Source organism: Diospyros lotus, chromosome 5, assembly GCF_014633365.1.
Source record: "Diospyros lotus cultivar Yz01 chromosome 5, ASM1463336v1, whole genome shotgun sequence".
Lineage (NCBI taxonomy): Eukaryota > Viridiplantae > Streptophyta > Magnoliopsida > Ericales > Ebenaceae > Diospyros > Diospyros lotus.
This window is the reverse complement of record NC_068342.1, coordinates 41,561,891-41,588,498: the sequence shown is the minus strand read 5'-3', so window position 1 is coordinate 41,588,498 and position 26,608 is coordinate 41,561,891. Positions and strand designations below refer to the sequence as shown.

General features: G+C 30.9%; 2 protein-coding genes across 4 annotated transcripts; one reads left to right on the top strand and one right to left on the bottom strand.

The window, feature by feature from the left end:
* Nucleotides 1–9,451: 9,451 nt before the first annotated feature.
* On the bottom strand, nucleotides 9,452–13,761 carry LOC127801908 (uncharacterized). 3 transcript variants are annotated; one of them, XM_052337437.1, is made up of 6 exons: nucleotides 13,539–13,761; nucleotides 13,018–13,218; nucleotides 11,205–11,300; nucleotides 10,897–11,042; nucleotides 9,921–10,140; nucleotides 9,452–9,809 (listed from the first exon to the last, which is right to left on the bottom strand). In XM_052337437.1, exons 1-6 carry the CDS (start codon nucleotides 13,671–13,673, stop codon nucleotides 9,618–9,620), a joined length of 990 nt encoding a protein of 329 aa, XP_052193397.1. In that variant the 5' UTR covers nucleotides 13,674–13,761; the 3' UTR covers nucleotides 9,452–9,617. The 3 variants fall into 3 exon arrangements, with proteins under 3 accessions (XP_052193397.1, XP_052193396.1, XP_052193398.1); XM_052337436.1 differs by having other exon boundaries at nucleotides 13,006–13,218; nucleotides 13,539–13,756; XM_052337438.1 differs by lacking the exon at nucleotides 13,539–13,761 and adding an exon at nucleotides 13,308–13,507 and having other exon boundaries at nucleotides 13,006–13,218.
* Nucleotides 13,762–24,536: 10,775 nt separating this feature from the next.
* Nucleotides 24,537–25,747, top strand: LOC127801921 (protein EXORDIUM-like 2). The gene has a single exon (XM_052337453.1). The coding sequence runs from the start codon at nucleotides 24,631–24,633 to the stop codon at nucleotides 25,537–25,539; it is 909 nt and encodes a 302-aa protein (XP_052193413.1). The 5' UTR covers nucleotides 24,537–24,630; the 3' UTR covers nucleotides 25,540–25,747.
* Nucleotides 25,748–26,608: the final 861 nt, after the last annotated feature.

Below are 26,608 nucleotides of genomic sequence, written 5' to 3'. Positions count from 1 at the left end.
TAAAAAACTCCTTACCCAAAATGTATAAAAAATTAGGTAAGATGAGGGCCATCTCTACTAATAGTTCCAAGAAATTATCATGAGATTCTTAAAGTACATGTCAAGTGATTGGCTCACGATAAGTTGGATTCGTATAGATCGTGAGTTTGATTTTTGTCTTGGATAATGAGATAAAATTTTTACTTATAATTTATTTTTTTTATCGAAATTAAAAGCACGAATGATGAAAAATCGCACAAAAATAATAATTCTAAGAAAGCCTATGAGCTTTGACCAAATTTTCTCAATTATTGATGGCCATGGACCTTAATTTAAATGCACCATTGCACCCTTTTAATTTTATTTTTTTTATTTCTTTCTTCCAATCTCAACCCTTTTTGTCCCATTCACAAAACTTTAGGTCCTGTGAAAATGATTTGTATTTAATATTACTATATATAATTGTGGGCTGCTGCGCTTACCATCTGTGATAACTTGGTCATGGGTGACGCAGGAGCTCATTAACAATAATATATATATATATAGCTGTTAGGATGATGGATAGAGTTATTAAATTGTAGGGTAGGTTTTGGATCAATAATAATAATTAAATGAAAAGACAAGAATAAGGGCAAGTACGCTGATTGGGCATGTTAAATTAGTTGACAATATTGCCGACCCATAAAAAGAAATAAGAAAGTTTGTTTGATTTACATGTTGGTTTCATATCTACTCACTATTAATTTTTAGGTTTTTGTGTTCAATTGACAATTTCAATTGTTTTATTTTAGAATTTTGGTGGATAAAATGGTGTATGATGATGTTGGGAAAGATTGCCAGGCACGCTAACATTTGTTGAGCCAATTTATTCATATTAATTAAGTTTTTATGATTAATAAAAAATATTAGTATATAAATTATAATATTTTTAGGGATTAATAAAAAAGTATTTATATTAAATATAATATTAAATTATTTTGTATTAATTTATAAAATATTTTTTCATACTATATGTATTATGAAAAATATTATTTTCTATTAAAAATATTTTTTATATAATTTTAGATTAATTTTTAAAATATTTTTCATAATATATGCATTACCAAAAATATTATTTTCTATTAAAAATATTTTTTAAGATTAATTTATTTGTAACATATGTATTATAAAAATATTATTTTTTATTAAAAATATTTTTTAATATATTTTTAAGATTAATTTATTAAATACCTTTTTATAACATATGTATTATCAAAAATATTATTTTTTATTAAAAATATTTTTTAAATATATTTTAAATTAATTTATAAAATATTTTCATAATATATTATATAACAAAAAAAAATTAACAAACTAAATACATGCACCATGTTTTGGACCCAAGATTTCAAGTTTTTCCTTGTGCTCGCATGTTAGTTGATCTATAAGCTTCCTTATTTGCATGAGTGCACATATTGAATTTAAATTATACTTTTGAGCTTTCTTGCCATAACAGTCAGATTTTTTATCATTGAAAAGCGTTCAAAATATTTATAAATATCCTTCAAAGTTATTTTTTGAGTATCCAAGTGCTTCCATTACATATTCAAAATACCTGAAAGCTCTCAAACGCTCTCAAGCAAAGTATCCAAACAATTCAAGACTCTCAAAGCATTATTGCACATCCATCGAAAGGCCACGAGGTAAGAGGAAAAAAGTTTTTCAAATCTTCTACAATAAATCCGAACTTCTTCATTTGAGATTATAAATTTATTTATTTAAATATTATTGCCTTATATAATTTGTTCTTAATTGATTATTTGTATCTAAATGTGGAAAAATTATTTGTAAACATTTAAATTATTATTGAGAATTGTATAGGTTTCCTAGAACCATTAAAATCTATGTGAATCTAGTTTTCAAGATAAATTAGTATAGAAACCTTAGTATAGTAGTTGCCTAAAATCCGTTGTAATTTAGGTGTGTATTTAGTTTTCAAGGTAAAATAGTATGGAAACCTTGGTGAAATTGATTTAATGGAACCCCAATGGTGGTTAAACATTGAGAGAGTGAATTAGATATGTGTAAAAATATCGAACCACTATAAATTGTCTTATGTTTCATTTTATTTATTTTTGTTATATGTTGTGATTTACATTAATTATTAATCTCAAACATAATTTATTTTAATTATCAAATATATATTCTTTAAAAAAATAATTAATCAATAATATTTATTAAAAAAGAAAAAAAATTAATTACTCAATTTACCCTCCCTCTTGAGTAGTCATACCTTAAGGGACCAACAACATTTACGTTTAGGCAAATGTAGACTTATTTTTTGGTATAACGTCTTACGATAAGGTTAGTAGTTGGGAAAGAGTTGAGGTAAGTATACATGAGCAAGTTTCTAAAATTAAATGTGTTTACTTGGTAACGTCTTAGTCATTATATAGGTTGAGCCTGCAATGGCTGGGACAAGATTCTCCATTGAGATTCTCGAACTTCCGGCAAGATACCTCACGTGTAGACTTTTCTCCAATTAACAATAACATTGCGTGATTTGGCTGGTGAAACATGGTGCGTCGTGATTCACTCTTCTTTGAAATGGATAGCGATAATAGAAAACATGGCATTGGTTCTTTTTTTTTATAACATGAAACATAAATTTTATGTTTGGATTGTAGGAATTCAAAATTTTCACTAATTGCATTATTCTTATGAGTTGGACATTAAAATTTTTTTAAAGATATAAGTAATTGAAATCAAAGTGGCTTGGAAAATAAGGCTTCCCGTCTCAACTCAGCACGAGAGGCAAAGGCCAAACAGATTTGGTAGCATTCATTCAAACCTTCGAAGCATAAGCTTGGGGGCCAAGTTTGAAAATTTAAAGTCGTTTTCTTGGGATTATCGTCCTTGCATGATCTCTCATCACTTGCATTCTCAATTTTAGTAGAAGAGATAAATTACAAGTTGAGGTTTTGATTCATTATGCAGGGCATGGAGTCGAATCCATGACCTACTGGTACGAATCCCAACTTATCATGGGCCAACTACTTGATTTGTGCCCTAGGAACTTCAAAGCTATTCTCTTATCTTTTCACTTGGTGACTTAGAGGGTGTGTGGCTAAGCGATTTACCTGCTTATAAGCAGCATATAATGTTTTTCTCTTAAAAGGGGTGTGCAAGATAAAAAGCATCAAGATAAGTTTGAAATAATTTTTAGACTAAGATAAAATTATCAAAATAAGACTGAAAAATATTTCAAGATTTCTATTAGACTATTTATTATTTTTTTTGAAATTTACTAATAATTGTACTTCTTTTATATGTTTGTTAATGTATATGATAAACACCAAGATATGAGTTTTTTTACCAAAATATCCCTATTATCAAATTCATTCAAAATTCAAAATTGTTTATTAACATCAATAATAAATTTATGATTAAAATAGTATTTTATGATTAATATAAATTGTCAAAAAATAAAAATAAAAATTAAAAATCATGTTTTATTTTCTAAATCCATGTTCAAAAATAGATTTAAAAAGAGTTGAAAGTAAAAATAATTATTGTTGGAATTATAATAATTTTACCTAGATAATTAAAAATGGCCAAAACATATTTTCATAATAGATAATAAAATATAAAATCAAATAAAATAATTTAAAAATTGGTGAAAGGAATTGTATTAGTTAATAAAATATATAGAGAGAGAGAAATTTAAATTTTAAAAATCAGTAAAAGGAATAATGTTATTTAAATTTTAAAAATTGTCAAAACATATGATAATTTAAAAATATATTAAATAATATTAATTATAATACTTAAATGAATAATATTTTTTAATAAATTTAAATTTTTAAAATGTATTAAATGACATTTACTATCCTATAAGGGGCATATATGTAATTGACACTTATCAACAAAATGTCAAATAAATTTATCTGAGAGGGGATATCAGATAAAATTATCATGAAAAAGAGAAATAAGAGATCATGTGTAGACCTTTTTAGAGATGGTCATATAAGTTTAACAAACACGTTGGAAAAGCCAAACATCCGGAATGCTTTCTATATCTAACATTTTCTCCCTCTTATCTTAGTTAACAAACACTCCTAAGTGTTTAACAACACCAAATAGCTTAAAAGTTATGTAGCTAAAACACTATTATAATAATATTTGAAAAAAGCTTGTGCTCCCAACTTTTGCAAAAACACTATCATTAGTTTATTGCATTGATTGACTAATTTACTATTTTACCCTTAAACATTTTCAATATTTACACCATTTGTCCCTGCTATTATAACGTTACCTCTTCTCTTCCATTGCTCTCTTCTCCCATCTTTCCTTCGCATTTGCCATTATCGTCGTTGTAGTCGTCATCCCTCCTCCATAACTGTCATCTTCGTCGTTCAACTGGGTCGCTGCAAGCAGCTAGGAGTTGGTGGGTTACGCCATCGTCGGATCTGCTTCCAGATCTGTCGCCTAGCACGATCACCTCTCTTCCATTACCATCGTTGTTGTCACCTTGTGGGTCTCCTCCTTGGTCGCGCCGTTGCCACCTCTACTTCCAGCTAGGCTACTGCAAGCTGACCGTCACCGTTATCATCATCTCCTGCCACCTCTTTCTTCTAGATCACCAGGCTCTACTTGCATATTATGTCTTATCTATTTTGTAATTATCAATTAAATAATCTTATCTAATTTTATAATTTTGTAATATATATCAAATTTATTAACGAAACAAATAAATATTTTAGAAATAATTTATTTAAATATTAATGTTTTAAATGTGTTGATAAAATATAAAAATAAACAATTTTATATAATGTCTCAATATATATATTTAATATTTTTATAAATTAAACTTAAATTTATAAACATAAAGTATTGTGTTAATATATTTTTTAAATAATTATGTATAATTTATCAACTTATAATTGTAAGTATTTTATCAATTAAAAATTAATTTATAATTTTTTCAAAAAAAATACTATTTTATGAATTTTATTTATATTATTCAGTATCATGTCTATTTAGTCTTTTTGTCAAATTTTGACAACTTATCAATTTTTACAAACTAAACACATAATTATTAATTAATAACTTAAAAACACATTTATGCAAATACGTTATCGATTTAAATGCTAAACAACTTTTATACTGAAAGCTAACTAGCTTAAAAGCTCAAATAAAAAAGGTAAGCTAAACAGCCTCTTAGTTTGAGAAGTCGGACGGATTGTTTAGACTAAGTGTACATTTACATTGTTATTCACAATTTACGCTTCACTCCTCAACTTTTACCCTTTTTTTTATTATGGTATCTTTAACTTTGTTTCAATTCAATTACAATCATGAACCAACTAATATAAAGTAAATTCACCCCTCAACTTTCACTCTTTTTTTATTGAGATACCTCAACTTTGTTTGGTTCTAATTGCATCCCAAAATCAACTAATTTCATACCACATGAACAATTGGCTAATTTTAGAGCTACAATTGATATTCACTCATTAGTGATAATTTGAGGTCCATTGCCTCAAGGTTTGGATCGACTTTATAGTCTATTGTCAATATTAATGGAAATAAAATTCAAACTTTGACACTATCTTCATTCCAATTTTGAAACTTTTCAATATAACCTGGCCAAATAATATTATTTTTAGTCTTGCTCTGTCTTCCAACGGAGATAAGAAGACAATGGAATTACAGTGATTGGATAGAGAATTGAGTTAAGGATTTGCCCGATTCTTCTGATTTGGTGAGTGAATTTTGATGTTACACGTAGAATTCGTTTAGGAAGAAAGAAAATGAAAGAAAGCAATTGAATTTACCAGTTCTTTTGATTTTGAATTTTTTAATACAAATAAAATTCACATCATTAATGCTAATAATTTATCTCTTTACTAAACAAGTGCACATCGCAAGTTGAGAGTCATGTTGATCAAGTGCTCATATGACGTAAAATTGATTGATTTAAGAGTATAATTAAAATAAAATAAAATTAAGAGTGTCATAATAAAAAAAAATTAAGAGGTAAATTTATGCCATATTAGCTGGTGCAGGGATATAACTAGAATCAAACAAAGTTGAAAGTACCACAATAAAAAAAAGGGGGGGGGGGGGGGGGGGGTAAAAGTTGAGGGGGTGAATATGTACTTCTGAAACATAAATCTTATGTTTGGATTGCGGGAATTCAAAATGTTCACTAATTGCATTATTCTTATGAGTTGGACATTAGAATTTTTTTAAAGATATAAGTAATTGAAATCAAAGTGGCCTGGAAAATATGGCTTCCCTCTCAACTCAACACCAGAGGCAAAGGCCAAACAGATTTGGTGGCATTTATTCAAACCTTTGAAGCATATTAAACGACATCGTTTAAGCCTGGGGGCCAAGTTTGAAAATTCAATGCCGTTCTCTTATCTTTTCACTTGCTGACTTAGAGGGTGTGGGGCTAAACGGTTTGATTGCTTACAAGCAGCGTATAACGTTGTTCTCTTATAAAGAGACGTGGAAGATAATAAACATAAAAGATAAATTTAAAATAATTTTTAAATTAAAATATAAAATAATCGACGTAAGATTGAAAAATATTTTAAAATTTTTATTAAATTGTTTATTAAATTTTTTAAAATCTACTGATAATTATTTTTTTTTTTATGTATTTGTTAATATATATCATATGCACCAATATAAGAGTTTTTTTTTTTTATCAAAACATCTTTATTACCAAATTCATTCAAACTTATTTGTTAACATCAATAATAAATTCATGATTAAAATAGTATTTTATGATTAATATAAATTATCAAAAAAATTAAAAATAAAAATAATATTTTATTTTTTAAATCCATGTTAAAAATAGATTTAAAAGGAATTGAAAAAGTAGAAATAATTATTGTTGGAATTATAATAATTTCTCCTAAATAATTAAAAATGGCCAAAACATATTTTCATAATAGATAATAAAATATAAAATTGAATAAAATAATTTAAAAATTAGTAAAAGGAATTGTATTAGTTAATAAAATATATAGAGAGAGAGAAATCTAAATTTTAAAAATCGGTAAAAGGAATAATGTCATTTAAATTTTAAAAATTGTCAAAATATATGATAATTTAAAAATGTATTAAATAATATTAATTATAATACGTAAATAACTAAGTTCTTTTAATAAATTTAAATTTTTAAAATATATTAAATGACATTAACTATCTTATAAGGGACATATAGGTAATTGAGGCTTATTTGCAAAATGTCAAATAAATTTATCTGAGATGGAAAGTTAAATAAATTTATTTTGAAAGATAGAGATAAGAGGTCGTGTGAGAGCTTTTTTAAAGATGATCAGATAAGTTTAACAAACACATTAGAGAAACCAAACATCCAGAATGTTTCTCATATCTGACATTTTCTCCCTCTTATCTTAGTTAACAAACACCTCCTATGTGTTTAACAACACCAAATAGTTTAAAAGTTATGTAACTTAAATACTATTATAATAACGTTTGAAAAAAGCTTGTGCCCCCAACTTTTGCAACAACACTATTACTAGTTTATTGCGTTGATCGACTAATTTACTATTTTGCCCTTAAATATTTTCAATATTTACACCATTTGTCGCTGCTATTATAACGTTACCCCTTCTCCTCTATTGCTTTCTTCTCCCATCTTTCTTTCACATTTTCCATTACTATCGCTATCGTCATTGCCCCTCCTCCATAACTATCATCTTCGTCGTCCAATTGGGTCGACTCAAGCTGACAGGAATTAGTGGGTCATGCCATTGCTAGATTTGCTTCTAGATCCGCCGCCCAACTCCATCGTCTCTCCTCCATTACCGTCGTTGCTGTTACCTTGTAGGTCTCCTATTTGTTTGCTCCATCGCTGCCTTTACTTCCAACTAGGCCGCTGCAAGCTGCCCGTCGCCATTATCATCATCTCCTGCCACCTCTCTCTTCCAGATCACCTGGCTCTACTTGCATATTGTGTCTTATCTATTTTGTGATTATCAATTACAATAATCTTATCTAATTTTATAATTTTATAATATATATCAAATTTATGAACCAAACAAATAAATATTTTAGAAATAATTTATTTAAATATTAATGTTTTAAATGTGTTGATAAAATATAAAAATAAAGAATTATATATAATGTCTCAATATATATATTTAATATTTTTATGAATTAAATTTAAATTTATAAACATTAAGTATTGTATTAATATATTTTTTTAATAATTACGTATAATTTATCAACTTGTAATTGTAAGTATTTTATCAATTAAAAATTAATTTATAATTTTTTTTATAAAAAATAGTATTTTTATGAATTTTATTTATATTATTCAGTATCATGTCTATTTTAATTTTTTTGTCAAATTTAACTTATCAATTTTTATAAACTAAACACATAACTATTAATTGATAACTTAAAAACACATTTATCCAAACATATTATCGACTTAAACGCTATATAACTTTTATGTTGAAAGCTAACTAGCTTAAAAACTCAAATAAAAAATAATAAGCCAAACAACCTCTTAGAAGTCAAATGAATTGTTCACTGTACATTTACATTGCTATTCACAATTTACAGTTCACTCTTCAACTTTTACCCTTTTTTTTTTTTTTTATTATGGTATCTTTAACTTTGTTTCAATTCAATTACAACCCTAACCATCTAATATAATATAAATTCACCCCTCAACTTTCATCTTTTTTTTTTTTTTTTATTGAGATACCCTCAACTTTGTTTGGTCCTAATTATATCCCAAAATCAACTATTTTTTATCGTATGAACACTTTGACTAATTTTAGAGCTACAATTGATATTTACTCATTATTGATAATTTGAGGTCCATTGCCTCGAGGTTTGGATCGACTTTATAGTCTATTGTTGATATTAATAAAAATAGAATTCAAACATTTGACACCATCTTCATTCTAATTTTGAAACTTTTCAATATAACCCCGCCAAATAATATTATTTCTAATCTTACTCTGTCTTCCAACGAAATGAGAAGACAATGAAATTACAGTGATTGGATTGAAAATTGAGTTAAGGATTTGCCTGATTCTTCTGGTTTGTTAGGTGAATTTTGATGTTACAAATAGAATTCTTTTAAATGGAAGGAAAATTAAAAAAAAATTAAATTTACTTGTTCTTTTGATTTTAAATTTTTTAATACAAATAAAATTCACATCATCAACGGCAATAATTTATCACTCTTTATTAAGCAATTGCACATCACAGGTTTTACGTTGACCAAGTGTTCATAGGATATAAAATTAATTAATTTAAGAGTACAATTGAAATAAAATAAAGTTAAGAGTGTCATAATTATAAAAAAAAAAAAAGATAAAAGATAAAAATTGATAGGTGAATTTATACCATATTAGCTGATGCAGGGATATAATTAGAATCAAACAAAATTGAAAGTACCACAATAAAAAAATATAAAAAGCGGGGGGCAGGGGGGTAAAAGTTGAGGGGTGAGTATATACATCCCCGTGCATTTCCAAATTGAAATCTATAGGCTTTGGTTAAGACAACAGAAGGATGAAGCACCCTTCCAACTGATTTTATTCATTGAATTATTGATTTCCTAGAGAAGAAGATCATCCATTGATCTGCAAACAGTGTGACTACATTTCAGAGCTAAATCTTTGCTGGATGAGCAGCTGAGCCTCTTCAACCAGCCTCTTCACCACTTCTCCTGCTGCCACAACTTCCTTGATCAGCCCTACACCTTCCCCAGCAAACATCACCATGCTCTCAAGATCCCCAGTTGTTGATGCATTCGGAACAGTGCCCGCGAATCGACGAATCACTTTCTCCTGATATCATGTTTCAGTCAGATCAAACCACCCAATGAGAGCATTTTTTTGACAATGATCAAAGAGAGTACTGTTAGAAGATCGGTTCAGGTCTAGGGTAGAGAGTTTTACCACGCCGTGTATGGTTGTGCGGCCAATGACCGGTTGATTGGTCTCATTTTCATGGCCCGGCAGAGTTTTACTGTCCCTGAAGAAAGGTGTTACTAGGACTCGATGTGGTGCCCCGGGCCACCTTGCACGCCCGAATATGTCTGTATACTCGGTTCTCTCAATCTCGACCAGCTTCCTCTTGTATGTTTTGTGCGCGTAACTTTCATTAGTGGCAAGGAATCTGCAGAAGGAATATACAACCCGATATAAAGAGAAAAAGGGATCGCAACAGAAGTAAACAATAATACAAGTAATTCAAAAAAGTTCGAAAAACTAAGATACAAATGCAAGATTGGATATCCAGAAACAGTTTCATGAATATCCAAACCTAAAACTAGTTCAAGATGTAAATTCCTTGCTTGAGTTCACACATTACTATCAAAAGAAACTCGTCACATATTCCTTTTTTTTTTTTTTGGCAAGTCCAAGATCTAACATGACCAATCATTGGACTCCAGATGCAGAGTAATCTACTGTTTTTTAAGCAAAAACACGACCAATCAATCCTGGGTACATCTTTATTTCCCAGTTGCTCAAACTAACATGACTACGAAATCCTTAGCTACATGTTCACGAAAAGATCTAATATCAACACTCTGCCTCCTGCTAACTTAATAGTCTCTGTTTTTTTGGGACTTCTATTGTTCCGTTAACACGACCCAATCCATTGCATCTTCCTGATCTTGGACTAATACAGTTTATTTAATTTTATTAACAATCTTTACTTAGTTTCAGATGAATTGAGTTAAAGTTCTCAGGTCGATCCAGGTTGTCCTAAAATCCAGATTCAGATATATGTTGTAAACATTTTCCATGCGAACAAATTGGGACAGTTTCATGGTTGCAGGACTTAGAGGGCCTGTATCGGGCAAGAAGAGAGCTTGAGTAATGCCCAAAACAAGATCATTAGACACGAGCAAAGGTTAAATGGTCAAACCTAGTTCCTAGGCAGACACCCTGTGCACCGAGTGCCAGAGCAGCAACATAACCACGTGCATCCACAATGCCACCAGCAGCAATTACCGGAATATCTTTGTCACCAACAAGATCAACTACTCTTGGAACCAATGAAATCAACGCCTCCTGAGCCAAACAAGCCAAGAACAAGGAAATACGGATTCTTAAAAACTATATCAACAATCTTAGGGAAATGTTTAAGTACCCATAATTGCAACCCATGGCAAACTTTGACAAATTATGTGAAGTTGAATATATCTACCTGAAATAGTTTAACAGATATCATACCTGACCAATGATATGCCCTCCTGCTTCCCGCCCTTGGACAATTATTGCATCTACGCCCACTTCAATAGCTTTTTTTGCCTCTTTAACGCTCCCAACCTCAAAGGATATTAAATGGGACTAATCAGACAAAGAAGAAGAGATAGATGCTTCTGCATTCTAATAAATTAGTGAGGAAGAGAACAAAGAGGGGAAAAACATTTTTATATCAACTGGACCAACTCCTAGGAGAAAACCCCAAATTTAGCATGCATAAGTTACTTACAACAAAGAACAAGAGGATACTGAAATGCACAGAACTCAGATCACTGATCACTGCTGTAACTAGAATCAGATTTATGCATCCTGACACAAGTACAGGGCATAGGCTGTCTTCGTGCTCCAAATCATTTCGAACAAATAAATGATATTCCATCACTTTTAATATAAATGACAATAAGATGCATATATGTTCAGAACTGCTATAACCACATTTTTCTTCAATTGATTTCTAAACAAATTTTTGGTAGAATAGAATTTTCCCCAACACAGTGGTCAATTACCTCAACAGAAACCCTTTAACTAATCTTTGACACGTAAGCTGGCATATTGATGGGATGGTCACTGTAATTTATGAGCCCTTTACTTAAATTTATGAGTAGGGACAGCAAGAGGTTGTATATGGAGAGTGTTTGAATCAACCTAAATGACCTGCTCTTATTTTTGCATACTGATGGAGAGTGTTTGGCCACTTGGGGTGTGTAGCTAGGTTTTATCTGGGGAGTGACTGTAAATACTAAATAATCTGCTCCACCTGCCTTATTCAAGTATGTAGCTAGGCTAGGACCACAAAATGAGAGTGACCTTTAGTAGCACAGTAAGGTTCTTCTTTTGTGATTGGAAGGCCATAAGTTTGAGATTGGACATTACATCTTTGCAAAGTAAGGGTAAGTGTATGTACAAAGACGACTCTCTCCAATCTTCTGCAAAGTGGGAAGCTTTGTGCACGAGGGACGCCCTCTTTAGGTTTGGTACATAAATGTCTAGGGGGATTCAGCTTGAGATTGGGTACCTGGCACTAATAAGAAAATATTAAGTTTATAGGAGCATTTTAATTTTGCTAATAACATGAAGGGTGTCCCTCGTATAGAAGGTTCCTCACTTTCCAAGGGTAAACAGGACTGTCGATTTTATACATGGCATTACCCTTCCTTTGCAAAGATGTAATGTCCACAACTCCAACCATGATCTTCCACTCAATGGAGCAATTTTACCCTTGTTACAAAACATTAATAAATCTATACACTATGCTGACCAAAAGCCCTACGACTACCTAGTGGAAGTTTGGCGCCACCTTCATCATATAAGCCCTAATCACACAAGATAAAATTTAATATTTATGTGATAATTGTGGTCTGAAATTCAAATTGGATTGTGATTAAGACTTCAAATTTAACTATGACCGGGACACATTTATAATTGAAGATTTATCTTCTTCGTCACTCATTTTCTGATCAGAATATAGATTTATATAAATTCTTTCTTGTATACATCTATAGATAAGTGGTAGATTTATAAATAGGTACTCAATACCTTAGAATTATTGTAGCAATATCATTATAGTAATATTTTGTTTTTTCTACTCGCGAAACTTTTGTGTTCGTTTATGTGTTTAATGGTTTGATCGTGGTTTATTTTCGATTTAGTAGAGCAATTATATGAATTCTAGTGTTCTAATCATCTCTATCAATACTCATATCCTTTCTACGTCGTCGCATTACATGTAATAAAACGAGAAGAAGGTTGAATAAAATGGGGTAACTACCTGGGGAACAACCTTTACGCCGGCCTGATGAGCTTGAAGGACTAGCTCCTTTGTACATTCACCCCAGTAAAGCTGCAGAACTGCAACCTTTTCATCCAGTATGGCCTTAACATTTTCCTCATGAGGAAATGCTAGGACCACGCCAATCCCAAATGGCTTTCCAGTCAACTTCTTGGTCTTCCTGATTAGATCTCTCAAGTAATCTGGAGCTTCCTGGTACACAAACACACTCACTCCATCAAATGCCAAATCCCAAATTGCAATTCATAGCAGAATACTAAGAAATTGATCAGGCTTTTTACCACGACATAACACATGTTGATTTACTCGACTTCACAGAGGAACCCAAATCTTGTAATTGGATATAATAAAAAGTTACAATAAAATTAGGGTAATTTGAAATCATGATCGGGAAATTAGATACCCCCAAACAGAACCCCTTACACCAATCAATACCAAAATACATGACGTTAAACGAAAAGAACAAGAAATTAAGGAATGAAATAAACGGAAAAGGAAAAAGAAGGGGTGACCCAATCAGGAGCTCTGAGTAGACCAAGCCCGCCGGCGTTGGCTACGGCGGCGACCAGCTCCGGCCCGGATATATCCGGTCCCAACGGCGCCTGAACTATTCCATACTCAAAACCCAGTATCCCTCTCCAACCCATCTCTCCTTTTCACTCTCTTCTATCTCACTATATGTATATATATATATATACACCGACGATCATCGCTGTGCATATACACACACATATATATAACATATATATATATATATATAGAATTATGGAACAGATAACTGTCTTGGAGCAGTGAGGCGGCGGCCCTTGTCTCTTACCCTGCATGCGGGCGGGGCAAATAGGAAATCGCTTTGCCATTATAGTCTATTTCATCTTTTAGTAGGGTAATGGTTGGATTCAATGTTCCCAAAATTGGGTATTTCTATACAAATTGAACTCTTTGTATAAATTCTTCACATAAATTATATTTAACGGAGACTATTAGGGAAATGGGAGTTTGGATAAGTGCTGTTTTTAGCAGTCATTAGGGAATGCATTTTTAGCTTTGTTTCGGAGTTTTTCTTGAAATGTAAGAGGTTACTGATTTTGAGATATTTTTTTATATTTATTGTGATAATTTATATTAAATATAAATATTCAAGACATCAATCAAGATTGTCATCACAAATATCAAGTTTTAGTGTTTAAACTGCATTTGCTGTGTTTGCCAAAAAAAAAACCCCAACTTCAACCCTTTACCTATAAAGAGATTGTTTGGTATTTGTTTCGGTTTTAAAAGCACAATTACTTCTCATTAAGATTTTTAGAAAATAATGTTTGGTTAAGAGGAATTTGGAGGACTTGTAGTAATTTTGAGGTTTAGAATAAGAGAATTTTAAGGATAAAATTTATTTAAGAAAGGTAGAAGGTAATAGACTTTTGATTAAGAAATGGTTCGATAGTCTATTCCCTCGAGGTATGATGTGTATTAAGAGACAAAACAGTATATAAGTTATGAGATAAGTGAAGAAAATATATATAAAAAAGGCACTAAAGTCATTTGAGCATTCAAAACACTCGCGGAAAAACACATTCTTTCTCGAACCATTAAATTACAATGCACTATTTATATCATAATTGATTTAAGTAGAGATGTGGAAAAAATTGATTTAATCAAAATAATCGAACCGAATCAACTGATAATATGATTTTTGATAAGGTTCGGTCATCAAATTTGGTAATTTTAGTTTGGTTTGATTTTCATATTAAAAAAAACCGAATCGATCAAAATTTTTTATTTTTCAATTTCTTTTGGGTTTTTTTGTTTTATCTGTTTGTTTGGTTCAGTTTTTTTTTTTTTTTTTTTTTTTTGTGTGTGTGTGTGTTTTTTATTTGTCCAGTGTTTTTTTCAATATTTTGAGGCTTTTTTGGTTTTTTCGATCAATTAATTTTTTTTTCATATTTGTTCAGTTTCTTAGTTTGTTTGGTTGATTCAGTTTTTTTTTTTATACAATTTTGATCTATTTAATTTTAATAAATCAAAAATCAAAATATCAAGATTAAACCCTAAGTAAAAGAAGACAGATTCAGAGGTGCCTTAGACAATTTACTTTGTTTCATGTTTGCAAGTTAATTCTAACAAAAGAATTCAATATTTAAAAGTGTTAAAAGGCAGAAAATCAAGATTAGATTGAGAATAACTAAAGACTCGATAAATTCTATTAATACAAAATCTTCAAATGCATCAACTTTAATTGAGATTTATTAAATGATAAAGAGTTACTTTTTAAGGAAATACCATAAAAAATACTTTGGATTAGGTTCCCATAATAGTTAATAATATCCTTTTCTTGTCCTATAGTAGAATTCATTCCAATTTTCTTAAAATTAGGTAGTTGTATACAAATTGGACTCTCAGACCTTTGTAAGAAATTATTTTTAGCATAGATTAACAAATAATCTAGTATTTTTTTTTTTTTCTCGTAGAAATTTATAACACAATAAAAGTGAAATTATACACAAGTATGGCTACGATATATCTCGAGCAAGAAAGAAAAGCACAAGAAAAAATTAAATATAGACCAAACACACAGTGACTCAAAGGACATAAGTCCCTCCCCAAAAAAACACTATTATCTAAGATAATTTAGGAAAAAATGCCATAAGTGGACCAAAACTAACCCCTGAAGAGACCGGGGGAATTGAAGGAATTGAAAAGTAGATAGACACATCTAGACAATTTTCTCGATCAAATAAGCCAATTGGTCCAATAAATGCACTTGATAAAAAAATACTAGTTATTGCACTCACGCCATATGTAGTAGACCATCTCTTGGAGGCCAAAATGGTTGCACACTTGTCACGAATGCTTGCTACTCCACTTTCTAGATGTCCAACACACCCCTCCAATCCCAACAACGCCAAGGCCAAGCAAATTTAGCCCATCTTTGGAGAAGGACAATCCCATAATGTTAATAGGTCTAGAGACTTCTTTTCATTTCTCCCTTTCCTTTTTTTTCTTTTAATATAGAGGATCTGAAGCTTTAAATCAACTAATCTCGATGAGTCCATGCAAACCACCTTGTCCATATGAACCAAATAAAGTACTATCATATGATAAACGAAGCACAACAACAACAAAAGAGGCATTCAATATTTGCACAGACCTCATAATATAACATAATGAGCGAAACATAACATTAGCCACACATATCTTATACGTCTGTGCAAAAATACCCTTCGTGTTGTCAAGTGACTCAAATTTGTACCAACTAACTCTGAAATTATGATAAAAGAGCAACTTGAACAACCCCAAGAGTTATGTTAAGCTTAATCAATAGCTTATACGTTATTAAGAAAAGTGGACAAAATGTTTGGATGTATTTAACAACGTTTAAGTTAGGTAGCTTAAACACTACTCCAACAGCATTTTAAAAAAGCTATATGGGGCCAACTTTTGCAAAAGCTATACAGATTAAAAGCTGAGTTGACCAATTAATTTATCGATTTACCCTCATAGATTCTTCTTATTCTCAACCCATACCCTCATTTTCATCCTTTGCAACGCCATTCCCCTTTGCCGCCAGGCCCTCTTCGATAGCCACAATCACATTGTTAATCGCAATCACCCTCGTTATCATCCTAATTGTCCCTATCGCCCGTCGTTCGTCACCTCAACCATTGCCATTGTCGTCACCCCAGCTCGTCGTCTGTCGTCAATCACCCCGACCTGTCGTCCATCGCCTTCATTGCCTCCATCGTCGTCATCCCCCATCTGCCAATCCCGTTGCCTCCATCGTTTTCAACCCATACCCCCATCATTCACTTATTGTATGTGTGTGTATATATATATAACATATATATTATAAATATTAATATATGTTATATTAATATATTTAATTATTTGTATTAAAAATTAATATTTTTAAAATTTTATTCTTATTATTTAATAGTATGTCTATTTTAGTCTTTTTATCAAATTTTGATAGCTTATTAGTTTTTACAAATCAAACATGTAAATATTCACTGACAGCTTAAAAACACATCTATCCAAACACGTTATCAACTTAAATGCTGTTCAACTTAAACGCTATCAACCACTTAAATGTTACCCAACTTAAACACTGCTTATAAAAAATAAAAAAAGCTTAGCTATACTAGCGCTAGAAACTTGTAGATTGCTAAGGGCCGGTATTGGGTTTCTTCAAACTGGGCCGAATTAATGCCCTGCCCATTTAGAAACCCAACCTGAACTACATAGTTTTGTTCTTTCCTCTCCTCTCTCTTACGTGTATATATATATATATATATAAAAAAAAGCCTTACTTTTTTTTTAATTTCAAGCGTTGTGGTTATGTTAAAAATCTCATATATCTCAATGTAAGTCGAGGCAATTTAAATTATTTTTTTTAATTCACACCCACTCGGTATTGCTTTTGGATCGATCGAATCTAATATCACATAAATAAATACCATAAATTCTTACTTTAAAATAATTTTTAAATTTAAGAGACCAATCAATACATTTGAAACTCTAATAAAATGTCAAAGTAAAACTAGATTACTATATAAGATCGTGAGATTAAGTTTATTTTTGTACGACTGTTACGTCTATTCATTCAAGAAACAAAGCAACAGAGATATCCGTGATAGAGTGTGATTAAAAAAAAAGAAGACGATGAGTCTAGTCCTCCAGATTCAGCCTGCCTACGAGGCACCTGTCCACCTACTTAAGTGAAGCCAAGTGTGAGTTTAAGAGAGTCTACATATAAAAGGCCAAGTCCAAATAATGCCAAATTTTCCTGTTGTGTCAAGTGGGGGATGGAGTGTAGTTAGTGAAATGACGGGTCACTTATTTGATGTACTCCACACACACACGCACTGCCACAGATGAATTTTCCTCTTCCTTGTGATCTATCTGCCCTGCCGAGCCTGAGCCTGAGCGTGAGCGTGAGCGTGAGCGTGGGCGTGGCCTCAGGTCATTGCTCACTCTGACTCTGTCCTCCTGCCTTAAGTGAAGGCTTGTTTGAATTGACACGCCACTGAAGTGCCAAACACGGTCTCACTATTTTTTGCTTCTTCCTTCCTCTTCTTCTTCTTCTGGTAAACAATAATAAATAAATAATTCGCCACCTTCCTGTCTGTCAAATCCAACTCCACTGCTTTGCTTCCTACAAATCATCCTCATCCACTCTTGTACTGGAAATTCAATTTTAAAATATGTGGCCAAATTTTGTTCACATTATTTATTTTTAATTAATAATTAGAGAGCGGCTCATGGAAGTGAACTATTGTTTAAATCATTTATCGAATTAATTAAATTATTTAAATTAAACCTATATTAAAAATTGAATCAAATTAATTGAAAAAAATTGAATGGACTAAAAAAACCAAAAAAAATTGAAAAAGCCAAAAATTTGGTAAAAAACTAGGGGATGCTTTCTTTGTATTTCAATTTTTAATTTTATATTTTGAATATTTATTTTAAGATCGTTAAAAATATGTTTTTTTTATCTATAGTATTTTTTGGATTTTAGAAATTTTAAGTGTATTTGTGATAAAAATAGTTAAAATAACTTTTTATTATTTTAAGTTTTTATTATAATTTTTTTATTATTTTTAAAAATATATTTTTTAAAATATAAAAATAAACACATTTTTACTATTTTAAAAAACTAAAAACGATCTGAAAATAACAAAAAGAACAGAGTTTATGTTTTTGACATTTCAATTAGTTTGACTATTTCAATTTTTTTTTTTTTTTAACTATGGAGATCAAATCGAATTTAAATAATCAAAATTGTCAAATTTAAAAATCGAACCAAACCACATATAGCTTGAAACAAATTGAACCATCAATTTCGCTTAGTTTAATTCAATTATTTTGATTTAACTAAAATGTTACTCACCTTTAGGCTCGTGTTATATGCATATAAAAAAATATATTTAAATAAAAATTCATTTTATAACATCTGATGGTTACAGTTTATTTTTTATGCAAAATTTTAAACAAAATGATGCTTAATGTAATGGTAAAGTTGTTTGACCAAATGGGGAGTTATAAGTTTAAATTTTTTTAGTGTAGTTAATTTTTATTTTTTAAAAATAAGATAAAAATATAATTTATTAACAAGATTTTATGAAACCGAAAATGAGTATTTTGCTTATGTAATGGAAATTAAAATGAAAAATTGATACGAAATGAAAATAAATTTTTTTTTAAAAAAAAAGAAACGGATAAGCAAAAAAATTATAAATAAAAAATATATATAAAAAAATTTTATAAATAAAAATTTTAATATAAAAAATTATTATTCAATTTAAAAATAAACATAAATTTCATAATACATTCAAATCAATTTTTAAAAAATTTAAAATTTTGAGTTAATTTTTTTATGAATAAAAAAGCATTTTAGATATTTTTATAATATTATAAAATAATCTTAAAATACTTTTAAAATGATTAAAACAGATCAAAAATATGTTTTTGGCATATCTTAGTTTTTTGGAATATTTTTAAATCGAGATATGAAATAATCATAATAAAATTATAAAGTATTTAAATATTTTATTAAATTATTTATTATTTTTTAAAAAAAATATACAAATTATTTTTTCTTAAATAGTGACGTGATTTTTTTAATAAATTGTCGGGTAAATTTAAATAAATCAAATACGGCCACGTGTTGTCCTTTTAGGGAATTAATGCACACAAATCCACGTCTCACTCACGCCACGCGTGTGCTCCTTCCAATCAAATCTCTAAGGAATATTTGCATTAAATAAATTGATTTTTCGCCACCCACTTGTGGGGTTTACTGACACCACCCTACACTTTTGTTTTTTATGGAATGGATGGCAAATGCTATTTCGACACTTTTTGTGATAATTTATGTTATATTTTTATAACAATATATTATATTTTATATTTAAAGATAAAAAAATTAATTAAATCAAAATAATTGAAGTGTTCGATTCAATTTAATTTATATATTAATTTGTTTTGATTTTTAAATTTAAGTTTTTTAATTATTTTAGTTTAGTTCGACCTCTTTATTAAAAAAAATAAAAAATTGAACTTATCATTATGTTAATAATAATGTCATTTTTTATTAAATTAAAAATTAAAGAAAGAAAGATTAGAAGAAGTTGTTCAACAGAGTCATCTTTTAGCTTTCATTTCATTCTTTAAATTACTTTTATTTGATTATTTTTTATTTTTTGGGTCAACTATTTTATCAATTAGATTAGGTTTAATCTTTAGAAAAAAGATTTAATTTTGATCGATTCGATTGATTCGATAATCAAATTAATTAAATACTAAACCCAATCAATAACTAGATAAAATGGTTATGGATAAGAGGACATTTTGAGTGATTTCATATAAATATATATATATCTTAAAAGGTTAAATATAGATTAATAAATATCAATATCAATATTATAAATATTATGCAGGTGGAGGTCCCCAAATATGCATTTATGAGATGGATATATATGAGAGGCTTATCGGCCAATTCAGTGCTTGCTGGATGGCTGGCTGGCTGGCTGGCTGTGATGCAAAATGATGGGCCATTAATATGTATCTTCCTCACTACCACCCAAATTCTACGCCGGCGCTGTACACTGTAGACCCCCCCTACACCTTCCATTATTTGGGGGCATTGTTGTCTTTTTAATATTTTTAATACAAAAATATTAACACTTTTACTAAAATTTTATTAACTAAAAACTCTTAAACACATCGATTTTATAAAAAGCATGAGTCAAAAGAGTGAAATCACTTAACACCTTTGAGAGTTATGAAAAATAGACGATCGCATGTCTCAACGTCAAGTAATAAAATGTTGATAAGTGCCTTTTTATTCAATCGAAATGTAATAGATAGGTTAATAGAATTCAACTCATGAATATGAATTCTCAAAAATTCGACACTAATCTAAGTAATTTGTCATTATTTTGCTGTCTGAGGCTAAATGGGAAGAACTAGCCATGCCTTTTATTGCAAGTGCTTAAATCAAGAGTAAATGGGATAAATTTCAATGATCGACTCTATCCATCATCAAAGAGTGATAATTTTATATCAATACGATTTAAGAGGTTATTCATACATTTTATGATTAAAATGGAGAATGTTTTGCGCCAGATATAATAAAAACTCTTAAATATTTAATTGAAATTTTGAACTAGGGCAATCTTTTATTAATAAAAGTCATAAAAAGTTGAAAGGTATAAATAAACGGTCACTTTCCTACATATGCAACGATAAAAATGACTTGTCATGTGTTTTCATCTTCAAGTAATAAAGAAGTAACACGTGCCATTCTACCTTATTCAAATTCAAGAGACAAGTTAAAGAATTTTACCTTCGAATCTCAATCTTAAAGGATCTAAAATGAATCGGGCAGATTTGATGTTATCCTAACCCGATTTGAGAAATCTTAAATGACACACCTATTACTTTGTGTATTGAAAATTAAACTTAAAAATTCAATCCCCTCACTTCTCACTACAACTTCGATTAAGATAAATTTTGATGGCCGACGTGAAGCAATTGTAGCTATAAAAATAAATGGTGGAAGAGGCTTGAGAGAGTGATGAGTCGATGTCAGCCAACCTGCGCACCCGCAAATGATTAAGGCAAATTAATGTACGTCCATGACCTTTCCCCATCTAAGCAATCTTCTGGTCTACCCAAAGAAAATGAAAGTCTTTAGATAAGTATTTGGCTCAAATTCATTAAATTAATTTATAATTTAAAATATTTAATATTTTTATAATTTTATTTTTGTTATAATCTGTTATTATCCGAAAAAGAGTTTTCTCAAAAAACGCATTATCCCCGAGAAAATATCTTTCCTAGGAGCGTTCTCCCTCGAGAAAGAGTTTTCTTTAACAATACTGGATCTGCCATTTGAAAGGGCACCGCACTCTCATACGTGCGTGTCACGTGTTCCAATTACTAACTAATGGCTATAAATAGCCCTCAATCTCTTATATTTGATGACTCTTTTTTCTTCATTTTCTTGATTTTTGGATTTCGAGAACATCAACAACATAAGTTTTCCTGAAAAAGCATATTTATGTTAGACGACTCTCCATTGCATCTTATTGCACACTTTTGCAAAATTTTATATGCATTCGAACTTCAGTACATGTTCGTTAGACTTAAGCATCAACAGACTCATGCGAGAGAAATTCTTGAGTGCCTTTAACTTGTTTTTTGCCTTGTAGGTCTTTTCTAAGGTCAACTTCAGTTCTCCCGAACAATTTGCACCCATGAAAACAAAGTAATTTCCAAATAATTTAATTTTTGATTGATTTTTTTAATTTTTTTTATCTATAAATATGATCTTTTATTCAATTTCAAATACACAAATTCTTTGAATTTTATTACTTTTTTTATATCAATAAAAAAGATTTTTAATTAAATTTTCAAACATTATATTTGTGTTTCTAAGTTCAAGAGCTATAAGTGACAAAAAAATGCTATAAATTGCTTCACGACGGCAGATTATGTTTTAAATAATTATATAATATTTTAAAAAAGATAACATAATTTTTACAGGGTTACAATTTTCTAGTTTCCCGCTCAAATCATTAGTTGTTGCCATTTTTTTATTTGAGGGTAAGTTTGATATTTATATTTTGTAAATAAAATTATACATAATTATTTAATATTAATTAAAGTATTATGATGATCTATTTAAATAAATAAATTAATTAATATATACCTTATTATTAAATATGATTGGGTCGGCGACAGATAAATCTAAAGTGATCCGATCATTCTCCGGCGATACCATCTCGTGACATCGACGGTCAAAAAGGAGGGCTTGGCTTTCCAATTTCCCTATAAAGTTCGGCACCATGCAAAGCGGGTCGGGTTAAACGCGGAGGTTTACTTTACGCAATGCAATACATGCGCTTCCAACACCTTCACTTGCGCACGTGATCCTCGTTGTCATTGTTTTGAACGTTAAAAGTCACGTGCCAGCAAGGAGTCGGCAGGGTTGTGGCCGCCCCCAGGAAGGCGTGCCTGGGAAGTGGGAAAATCTTTCCCAGAAGAATCTCACACTTTGGTTGGCCAAATTAGTATTTTTATCTCTATATATTTATATTTTTTATATAATTATTTAAAAATTTTATTATTTTAAATACACTCGTATTTATATTATCAATTTAAATTAATTTAATCAATATATTTTGACATATATAAAAAATTAATTTAAAAATATAAATATATAAATGTAAATGAAATAACTAAACATTAATATAATTTAAGAATATAATTTTAATTAATAAAAAATTTGAGTAAGTATTTAAAAAATAAAAATATGGGTTTGGCCCGCTTTGGTTAGTCATTCACCCTTGTTCACCGCCTTATTTTACGATGCTGCCATCTGGCCTAGCCATTACGCAAAGCTACAGGTATCTACGGTCCTGGAGGTTAGAGCCATCAGATGGGGGGGGGAAAGCGCAGAGTTTGGTACAGAGCACGAGCTGGGACAAGGGCCCCACTCTAACCTAGTCTAGGGAGAGTACGGTTGGAAAGAGGGTCTAATCGGACGGCTCAGACCTGATGATCATGGCAGGCCTTCGCTTGATATAATATATAATAATAATAATAGGATCATACTGCACTTCGCACCTGCCCTCCAAGTCTACTTCAGTTCATGCACCTAATCCACGTAGCTGATGTCAGCTTATCATCTCAGGCTCCGTGCCCCCAATTCCCCTTAAATAATAAAGCAAAATCTATATTTTTCCCCGATATTTTTATATTCTTTCCTACGATGATTTAATTTTTTTTTATTATTTTAATTATATCATTAAATATATATTTTTATTTAATTTAATCATTATATTTTTATTTTTTGTGACCAGTTAAATTTTTTATTATTTTATTACACTTATATACTTATATTTTTTAATTAATTTAATTTTTATATTTTGATGTATAAAAAAAATAAAGTGATGACTCAACATTTTATATATATCATAATATAAAAATTAAATTAACTTAAAAATATAATTATATAAATTTAATTAAAAAATAAAAATTTTAAATTATCACATAAAAAATTAAAATACATAAATCAAATTAATTTAAAAATATAAGTATAATAATGTAATTGAAATAATATAAAATATTTAAATTTTAAAAAATCAAAGTACTTTGACAATAAATATATTAAACTTTAAAATATTTAATTAATTTCAAATGGTATAAAAAATAAGTAGTTTAATTATTAATTTTAAAAAAATAAATTAAAATTAAAATTAGACTAAAGTGTGTAATATAAGATACTGGATAGCACGGGGCTTTCCAAAATCAAGGATGAGACCATAACGTCAGCCAGCCCTCTGAACAACCTTACAGCCTGGTAAAGAGACTTGAAACCCAATCGTTTCTCTCCACGTGGCGTCCACTGACAAGAACAACAGTGCCCCTCCAGCTGTTCCGTCTTGGCGAGCAAGGCTCTAGTGGCCTCACCCCATCCCTACTATAAATACCTTAAGACGGAACAAGGGTCTAGTGGCCTCACCCCATCCCTACTATAAATACCTTCTCCACCCACTCGCACTTTAACCAGTCAAAACAATTCATCGTTCCACTCTAACAATGGCTTTCGCCACTCGCTCTTGGACTCCTGTGGTGCTGCTGCTCCTCGTCTCCGCCGCCGCCGCGGCGTTTTCGCCATCGTCGGCAGCGCTCGTGAAGCAGCAGCCGCTAGTTCTTAAGTACCACAACGGCGCTCTCCTGAAAGGCGACGTAGCCGTCAATCTCGTCTGGTACGGCCGCTTCTCTCCAGCCCAGCGATCCATCGTCGTCGACTTCATTCGCTCGCTTGGCTCCGGCAATGGGCCCCGGCCTTCCGCCGCGTCGTGGTGGGGCACCACAGAGAAGTACAAGGGAGGATCCTCCACCCTCGTCGTCGGGAAACAGGTCCTGGACGAGAGCTACTCCTTGGGAAAGAGCTTGAAAAACGCTCATATCGTGGCGTTGGCTTCTAAGGCCGGAGCGAGACCTAACGCCGTCAATATCGTATTGACGGCGAAAGACGTCGCCGTGGAGGGGTTTTGTATGAGCCGGTGCGGCACCCACGGGTCGACCCGGGGGAAGGCCCGGTTCGCTTATGCATGGGTCGGGAATTCGGAGACCCAGTGCCCGGGCCAGTGCGCGTGGCCGTTCCACCAGCCGATCTATGGACCGCAGACGCCGCCGCTGGTGGCGCCGAACGGAGACGTCGGCGTGGACGGCATGGTGATCAACCTGGCAACCGTGCTGGCGGGTACGGTGACCAACCCGTTCAACAACGGGTACTTCCAGGGACCCGAGAGCGCGCCGCTGGAGGCCGTGACGGCGTGCCCAGGGGTGTTCGGGTCGGGCGCGTACCCGGGATACGCGGGGCAGGTGCTGGTGGATAAGACGACGGGGGCGAGCTACAATGCGCGGGGGGTTAACGGGCGGAAGTTTTTGCTGCCGGCGATGTGGGACCCGCAGACATATGCGTGCTCGACGCTGGTGTGATGCTGCTGATGAGATGGACCAGGGAAATGATTGCGTGCGGACACGTGGTCTGAATGTAGATATACTACTACGAAACGAGTGGGGAGTACGTGTTGTCGTTTTGCGTGACGTGTACATTCCTGTTCCTTCCACAAACCCAGAAGAAAAAATATATGTTATTTCTGGTATTTTGTAATTTAGCTAAATAAAAAAAATATGTTCGTTGTTATTTGGGAGTTAATCATTAAAATACAATATCTTATTATAAATTCTATTATTATTATTATTATTATTATTATTCACATTTAAAAATGATTAGGAAAATAATAATTAAATAACATATTTAACGTAATTAAAGAGTTACATATGAAGTAAGTAAATATTAATTGATACAATAAACAAGAGATTAACGTTAACAGGTAACTCACGTGTAATAAAATGTTAAAAGTTTGTAAAACATTTTAATAGTTTTTTAAGGGAATCCTCCTACGTTTTTCATGTTTTAAGGGCATAAGTTTTGTCAATTTTTAGTTTACACAGGTTGGAGTCGGTGGCTCAAAAAGATGAGACGTGGTGTTTGGATGCAAGGGATGGCAACAATTAAATTAAAATAATTAAATTGACAGTTCAATCTTATATTTTAAATATTTTAATTTAATCTTTATATTTAACAAAGTCCGAATAATTAAATGATCAAAATATCAAAAATAATATTTGACCAAATTTTTAATTTTTTAGATCAGTTCAATCTTTCTGTTTTTTTTTTTTTTTTTAAACTTTTCAATTTAATTTAATTTTTCTTTAAAAAATTAAGTTATTCAATTTAAACGATTTAGTCAATTTAGTAACTAAATCAACTAAATGTGGGTAAAGTTAAGATGAAGTAAAAGAAGACTAATTACAAACAAGTGTTTGATAAATATTTAATTTAATAAACAAGGAATTTTAAATTTTAAATAATAAGGCCAGGTGACAACATTCAAAAATAACCATTAATTCGTTAAAGGCACGTCATTTCTATCTGTAACATTTTCCTCTCTTTTTATTTTTTAAATAATTATTTTTACAACTCAAACCCATAGAGTTGAAC